This window comes from Sinocyclocheilus anshuiensis, unplaced genomic scaffold, assembly GCF_001515605.1.
Source record: "Sinocyclocheilus anshuiensis isolate Anshui unplaced genomic scaffold, SAMN03320099.WGS_v1.1 scaffold945, whole genome shotgun sequence".
NCBI classification, from domain to species: Eukaryota; Metazoa; Chordata; class Actinopteri; order Cypriniformes; family Cyprinidae; genus Sinocyclocheilus; species Sinocyclocheilus anshuiensis.
In genome coordinates this window covers 488,894-497,572 of record NW_015557112.1, presented here as the reverse complement: position 1 = coordinate 497,572, position 8,679 = coordinate 488,894, and the positions used below count along the sequence as shown (strand labels likewise).

General features: G+C 38.8%; 1 protein-coding gene across 1 annotated transcript in view; it reads left to right on the top strand.

Annotated features, from left to right (window-relative positions):
• Positions 1-8,679, top strand: part of LOC107677694 (B-cell scaffold protein with ankyrin repeats-like) — a gene marked incomplete at its 5' end in the record, with an annotated part of 47,416 nt that overhangs the window by 38,330 nt on the left and 407 nt on the right. The window contains one exon of the mRNA XM_016472696.1: positions 7,727-7,787. Coding sequence (XP_016328182.1) covers positions 7,727-7,787 — 61 coding nt within the window. The remainder of the gene's footprint in view (positions 1-7,726; positions 7,788-8,679) is intronic.

The window sequence follows — 8,679 nt, the reverse complement described above, 5'->3', positions numbered from 1 at the left end:
ATGCTGAAAATTCAGCTTTGAAATCACAGGAATAAATTACATTTTAAAATATATTTAAATAGAAAGCAGTCATTTTAATGTATTTTGGATCAAATAAATGCAGGCTTGGTGAGCAGAAGAGACTTCTTTAAAAACATTAAAAATCTTACTGATCAAAACCTTGTGACTGGTAATGTATTAAAACACAATTTCAAAAGTGCCTAAATGTCAAAATTAGTACAGTATATTAGTTGAAAAATTCTAATACTGAACACACTATTGAATTATTAGGCTGTGACTCATATTATTTTTGTGTTGCCGTCTGCTCTAGCTCTCTCCCTCCCGCTACAATAAATCCATGTAAATATCTGTCTCTGCTAATTTTTTTAATGTAACTTTACAATCGATATTGATGTCCTTTAGCACAGTATTCTTAATGATGATGATAATGGGGTGCTACTGATAGCCTAACAGATAGCCTACTAGCAGTTTAAAACTAGGTTAATAAAGACAAAACTATCTAGCATATTTACAGATGAAACTGACCTGCAATTGAAGCCCTGAACAGGTCAGTGATGTTGCTACATTTCACTGCTTCTTCTGAGCCCAAGTCTCCATTACTCATATTGCACTTTAATGTTCCGGGCCAGAGCACGCTTGCATCATTCACGATGCAACTTTTTGTTCTGAAAAAAAGGGAAGTAAAGCACTTTCACTAATAGACTGCCCAATAGATTTATAATTTATGCCGTGCAGTGTTTTTCACTTGATTGCGCTGCACGTATCAGATGATTATAACGCAGGCAGCTGACGTTGACGGAGGAATTTGCAGCTGTTCATCAATAAGATGAGAACCAGACCCATCATAATCCTAAATGTAATTGATTTAATTCAATTAATTAATAAGTGTACTGTAGTAGTAGTAATAGAAGATGTATGCGGTTGTAATGATGAAAGTAGCGCACACAAAATAGTAGCTGTTCCATGGTCAGGTGTACCGACGAAACATGCTACCTGTCAGATTGTGCTACCAAAAATATATTTGCATTGTTTTAAGGGTAAGTTTAGGGTAAGGGTAGGTATGGAGGGGTAGGTTTAGCGTAGGGGTAGGTATGGACACATGAATAAGATGCTGGTAGCACAATCTGATAGGTAGCATTTTTCGCTATCGATTTGTGCTACCTATCTTTTTAATGGGAGGTAGCACAATCTGAGTGGGTAGCACAAATCGTCAGAACACCGCCGCGGTTAGCAATCAGACTACATTTGTACTGCGCCTGAGCCCAACTGAACCATGCTTTGGCCCACCTCTTCCAAGCCGAGCTAGGGATGGCCAAACAAACCGCGCCCGGGCACAGTACGGAGCGATCACACTAGTCAAACAAACCGGGCTTTGGGGTCAAACGCGCTCGGGCACGGTTCAGATCGCCTAGCGTGAGTAGTAGTACACCCTAAAATGCCACTTTAGAACTAGTAAAGAAGGAACGTTGAGTTGTTTCATTAAAAGCTTATTGTATTACTGTAGTAAAAGTAGTGTATTATGTATAGTAGAGTATTTTAAGAGTGATTAGGCTTGTATTAGATGCACCTGAAATGTAGGCAAGAGTAGGCGGCTGCAGTGAGGGGAGGAGTGAAATAAGCGCAGTCAAGACAGACAGTTCAGACCTCTCGAAGTACAGATACCTACGAGATCAAAGGCGGATATCGCGTTATTCTCACTCATGTGCTATGCTGCTAATAAACATGCTATCATTTCAGTTATGTTGCTTTATATGAAAATAGATATGATGAACAAGACACTCAAAGTGCTTGCTATTTAATTCCATACGAAAGGCGTATTTATCATCCATTCTTACTTTAATACAAACATATTTTAGATTTTTATAGAAATATGACAACAATCACATATCTCACACAGAGATCTCACTATCATAGTGTTTGGAAATACTCATGCATAATTTAAATACATAATCACATGAAATGAGACATGTATTTTAGATTTTTATAGAAATATGACAACAATCACATATCTCACACAGAGATCGCACTGTCATAGTGTTTGGAAATACTCATGCATAATTTAAATACATAATCACATGAAATGAGATAAAAAATAAATAAATAAAACATTTTAGAAGAGAATGCAACATCACGGTTGACTGATCAGTCGTTTCCGATCATGCTCTTGATCAGCGCAGTCGGTGGAGAGCAACATGCGCTCGACCATACCTGTCAATCCTCCCATTTTTCCCGGGATTCTCCCGTATTTTACCATTCTATCCCGCTATCATCCCGTTTAAATATTTTCCCGTATTTCTCCCGTATTTTTAATCTTTCTATAAAAAAAATCCCACTGGGCATATTTTATATGTTTGCTACATTCGCTTCCTGTAAAACTCCCGTAATTTGTATGGGCCAAACCTCATTATATGAATAATCACGGCAACAAATTCCAAGGTTGTCCAGTTGCCAGATCTTGTATGAAACGCATCTTTCTCACACGATCAGAAACATACAAATTTCAACCCATTTGTCCCCTCAACTTGGCAACCTAAAGCCCAGTGATGCTATTGATATGTGCGCAGGGAGTACCGCGGGAAGGAAACAATGATCACTGGTAGAAATGGGAGAAGAAGACTCAGTTGGTGCTCCAGTGAAAAAAACTAAATATACATGTAAATGTATGGTTACGGGGAAACGGCTATATCGCACTCTTATCAGCCAATCAGATTCAAGGACCAGAAAGAACTGTTGTATAAATATACTGTATCTATACACAGTGTGGATAGAAAGTAAAATAAGTTTTGATTTAAAAATCATGCAATAATTTGTATATGGTAAAATACGTTTGTTTTGATTTAAAAATCATGTAATAATTTAACCCCACACTGGGGGTAAAATAAGCCCCAGCCTGGAGCATGATGTAGTGCAGTGTTAGGGTAAAAATTTATGACCATATGCCAGTGTCACCATTCCTGTCAGGACCACTATCGTCAAAGATGATTGACAATTAGCATACAGTTTGGATTGGCGGTATGGTTCTGTTCTGGGCAAGAACTCCCTGCGCATCCATGCAGCCTAGCATGGATGGGAGCAGGTAGAGCATTGATAACCCCCCAGGGTAACAGAACAGAAAAAACATAAATGTATTGCGGATATCATTTATGTTCAATAATTTAATGGAAACATTTTAGAAATTAGTCTGATTCAAAGGTGAATCAGAAGGCGAATCCTGACTAGATAAAAAGGAGTTAAGGCTTTTCCACACTGAGCGCGAAAAAGCAAAACGAATATCGGACGCGATGACGTGCTGGAATAAAACAACAGATTCCTATGGATGCTTCCACATAGACCGCGAACATTCGCGCACCGAAAATGCGAATGTTTTTTTCGAACCAGACCGACGAATCTTTTCAGTTTCGCAAAGCGAAAACACGGGCCGTCCAATAAGATTTAGGCTAGGATCACGTGACCGGAGCAGCTGCTGTTGCACAAAAATGGATGAGTGGTGGCATTGTTTCGAAAACCAGTTAAACTACTAACACAGAACAGAAGAAGAGTATCCCGAGAGAGAAGAGAGTGGATGACGAGTTTTTGTTATTTTGGTATCTGAGAACAGATTTATTCTCACATGTTCTTAATATAATTTCTATTAATTATCCACTGAATTATGTGATCTGGAGTGTCCGTTTTCTTCCACGTGCGCGAGTGTTATTAGTCAGAGCGCGTTCACTCTAGATCTTCCATATTAATAAAATCAAGGGAAACATTTTTCTACACATGAAATATGAAAGCACATAGACATATGATTATGACGATATATTTTCTGTATGTGTTTTGTTTAGAGCTCATGGTATTTTTATAACAATAAAGGATGTTTATTACAATAAGCAGTGTGGCATTATTAAACATACAAAGAGTGCATGTCTGCCTAGAATAAAAATCAAATATAGATCACAATCGGGAGTTATTACAAGCACTCAATGATGGTTTAAAGTGGGTTTTAAGCAAATACATTAATAATTACATCAATTTTCATTAATAATTCATTAATAATTACATAAATTGGCTTGATGCTTCTATTTATATTTTACAAAGTTTTCTTGTAAGCATTATAGATAGTTTGTGTTTCTGGCTTAGAACCTAACTTTATTTAGCTATATTTATTTAATGCTGTATATTGAGCAGTGGATGATGTTAAATCCATATATGAGATATATATCTGAGGAAAAATGCATTGTTGGTCAGTGCCACCTAGCGTGCAGGCATGAATTAGGTGAAGACGAACAATCGTTTCGCGTTCAGTGTGAAAGCACTGTTCGTCTGTGATTCGCCTCGCTTTTTCACATCGCGCTCAGTGTGGAACGGCCTTTAGGGATGGAGGAGGGTAATTAGCTATTGAGCAACGCGAAACCTGCTGATGATACTGAAGGACCATGTTGCATCCCTATAGGCAGACGTGGATAAGCTGAGAGTCAGCTGATGCGAGCTTGACTAACGTGACCTGCCAGAACTACGCTTTATTTCTGTCAGGACCACTATCGTCAAAGATGATTGACAATTAGCTTACAGTTTGAACTGGCGGTATGGTTCTGTTCTAAGCAAGAACTCCCTGCACATCCATGCAGCCTAGCATGGATGAGAGCAGTGAGAGCAGCGATAACCCCCCAAAACAAATCATATGCCAATATCCCCCAATATGCCAATAACACAAAATGACAGTGAAAATCTCGAAGCCTTAAGCAACAAGCATGTTGCCCTTACCCAATGACCAAACGAGTATGTTGCCGAAACCCACATACTTAACCAGATGACCTAACAAATATGTAGTGTGACGAGTCGGCTGCCTCCCCCCTAAATGATCAGCTTCACCCCATCCCTTAATCGCCGCCCTTCTCCAGGCTCCTGACAGGAGTAGGTGCGTGAGAGAGGAGGGGCGCTGAAATAGTCAGGGCTGGCGGCGTGTGATGAGGCACACCTGAACCGAATGGAGCCTCATCACCACCTCGGGAGACCGGTCTCTTCCCCGTGCATGCACGCTGGTGTCCTAGTGGGTCCAGGAAGGGAGCGTTGAGGGATTTCCGAGCCACTGAAGATGCGAGCTACTGGACCCGCAGTCTGGATGAGAACCGCACCCATTACACGGCCGTCGGGCCAGGATGCCGGGCTGTCTAGTTCCTTCAAGCGCCATGGGCAGAGAGAAGGATGAAGCCGCTAAAAGAAGCCGCCGCTTCTCGCGCCCCGGATCGAGGAGGGGAGCGCGTGCGGCCTCCGGACTCCGCCCCTTACCTAGACCCTTCCTTCCCGAACACTGTCCCACCTTCACGAACCCCGCAGCACGACGAGGACACCAGATCCCCTGTTTATTTTGAACACCATTTATCCTTTGGACACTTTATTTCCTGTTTTTATGTTTTTTTTTTTCTGATAATAAAAGCCTCTCAGAGGCCTGACGCCACACCCACTGTGTCTGTCGTTTGCTCCTCCCGCCACAGTAGCCAATACCTAGGAAGCTTACACGACAACAACAACATTTTCTACAACAACCAGATAGCTTTTAGAAAAAGCATGTTTCCAACAGAACCAGAAGCCCTAAGAACAAGCATTTCCCAGATACAATCACAGCTTAAAGAACAAGCATGTTCCTAATAAAACTACAGCTTTAAGAACAAGTATGTTCCTAATACAACTAGAGCCTAAGAATAAGCACATTCCCAATACAACTATAGCTTTAAGAACAAGCATGTTCATAATACAACTACAGCTTAAGACTAGCACGTTCCTAATACACTATACATTTTTAAGTATAAGCGTTCTTCCAATAAAACATAATTACAACAGGCTTGTCAGATACTCGAACAGAATCATGCTGAGCTAACTTCAACTGAACAACAACTCTTACAATGCATTTAGCCTAGCACAAGCATTTTACTGAAAAATGACTAATAAGCCTAAGCAAAGTGGATAGCCTTAGCAACAAGCATATTGCCAATAACCTGAGAGCATCAAAAAGGAGCTTGTGATCTTAGCTTGTGAAGACATTCAGAGATGAATGGAGAGTGAAACAATGCCAGCTGTGACATGGATGCTTGATCTCTTGATATACTTCATGCGAGGAGTGCAGATCCCATCTAAACTTGTTCTTGAGTCAGTCACATTAGTATAACTCATGGAGTCCATGTCAATAATACAATGATGCTAGAAGCAATGCTAACTCAGTCACCTCCAATCAGGCAGCTTATGATCAATGTGACGAATTCGCATTTGAAGTTCACAAACTTGAATAAATCTGAGGGGAAGTCCATGGGGGGAACGAATACCTCTGGCTAAATTCCCAATTGCACAATTTCTAGTGAGATGATAGGGTTTGCCTGCCAAATTTCTCATTTAATTAGCTATTTAGTAACGCGAAAGCTGCTGATAATACTGAAGGACCTTATATATGGGTGCTGTGATAGATGTCGCATCCCTATAGGTAGACATGGATCAGCTGAGAGTCAGCTGACATGAGCTTGACTAACGTGACCTGCCAGAACTAATGCTACGCTTGATATTTGCTCCTTTATTAATGAAAAATCAAGCTCAAATAACATTTTCTACATAGCATCACAATAAATAAATAAATATATAAATAAATAATAATATAAATAATAATAAAAATCACATTCATTTTCTATTGTTGTCTTAACATTCTCCTATTATCTTGTTGTTATTATTATTATTATTATTATTATTATTATTATTATTATTACTTGTCTGTCAGTCAGTCCACTGATGTGTCAGATTCTTTCTCTGACAGCACAAAAATATTTGAATTATTCATCACAACAAGAGAGCACATTTGGATAAAATGATGTTACGCTCATGTCCAACATCAAAGCAGCTGTCTCTCACAGCCCCTCAACGTGTGATGCGTAATTAGCTTGTCTTGTCTATCTGTTAATTCTCCCTTTCTGCTCTAATGAATATATTCATAACACTGAATGCATAATGTGCATAATCAATATCGAAGGGGAAGAAGTAGAAGTTATTATTACAAGTGAATGGTATCAGGTTGCTAAGGAACAGAACACGGAGAGAGGCAGTCAGAATGAAGTATGCATCACACTAAAGTGAACACTTTGTAGTGTGCCTACTTTCATCATTTTGTATTTATTATTTGAATGGAGTAAAATTGGTTTAGAAAAAGCCCATTGTTAGCTGTATAATAACAGCCCCCACACAACTGGATGTCAGTGGTTTCCACAACAACCATCGCTTTGCTGTTGACCAACTTTGTGGCATTTACAAATCAATTCTGCAAGCTTGGCAAAAACTTGAGCACTGAACGCAACTTACAATAGTCACATGCAACTCCTGCTACACCAGTGGTTATAGGAGCAGTCATAACAAATGCACATAGCTGAGTTTTTGGCTTTGAATCTAGGTCTAAATGATATAAAACAACTTTACAATCTGTCATTAGTAAATTAGACAGGTTATCTTGTCTTTTCTCAGACTGTGTCATATTAAAGGTAATTTCTACTTGGATCTAAATCACCGCAGAAGACCTACTGTACATCAGCAGTTTTACAAAACATTTGAATCTTTTCTGTACTTTGATGTTTAAACATAACAACGTTTTCCTTTTCAGTCACATATATGCTCTTTAAAAGTCTTGTCATTATTAATTATCATTATCATAAATTTGATAATGATCATTAATCATTAATTTGTTATTAAATTGTTATTAATAATGTTCTCATAGATACTTGATGACAATGATGGCAACATTGACACCGGTGTATATGAGTTGATGGGAAGAGCAGGTATGTTTGTGTCAACCCTGGTAATAGTTTATATACAATTTTCATTTTTGTTCTACTTTTTGTTAACACTTAACTGCTTATTGTACTATATAAGAAAATCAGTTGTATCTAAATGAACACTACTGTGTATTGTGTAAACTATGGCATCTAAAAGAATTTGTTATTCTAATATCACAAAATTAGTATTACTGGCTTCATCTCTGAATACCATTAATATAAATGGCTGATATTACTTACTAGACTGTTTAATTCTAGCGTTCAATGCTGAGAAGGAGTCTAGCCTAGAAGCCTTAGAAGGACTGAACTCAACATCAGTTGGATTCAGCCTTCTGATTGAGAAACACTATTTATTATATACTGAAATTAATCTGTGGGTAACACTTTATTTTAAGGTGTCCTTGTTACACATGTTACATGTACTTACTATTATAATAACAATTAATTATGCATAATTGCATGAAAGTGACCCTAAACCAAACCCTAATCCTAACCCTAACCATATAGTAAGTGCATGTAGTAAATTAATATTACTCAGTATTTAAATGTAAAATTACACTGTAACAAGGACACCTTAAAAAAAAAGTGTAACTGTGACGAGTGGGGGCAGGGCCGAGAGCCGTGGGAATGGAGCGAGGCCGGTGGAGTAATTGATAATGAGCGACACCTGCACCACTCACCGGTCTCGAGTCCCACGGAGGAGCTCCGGAAGGATAAAAGGAGGAGTGACGACAGTGAAAGACAAAATAAAGTCCCACAGCTCTCGGCCCCGCCCCCACTCGTCACAGTAACCAATCGGTGTTTTGAATTAATTGGTTTAGTGAATCATTCAATGACTCACTCATGGGACCTGTTGTATATATATATATATATATATATATATATATATGTATAT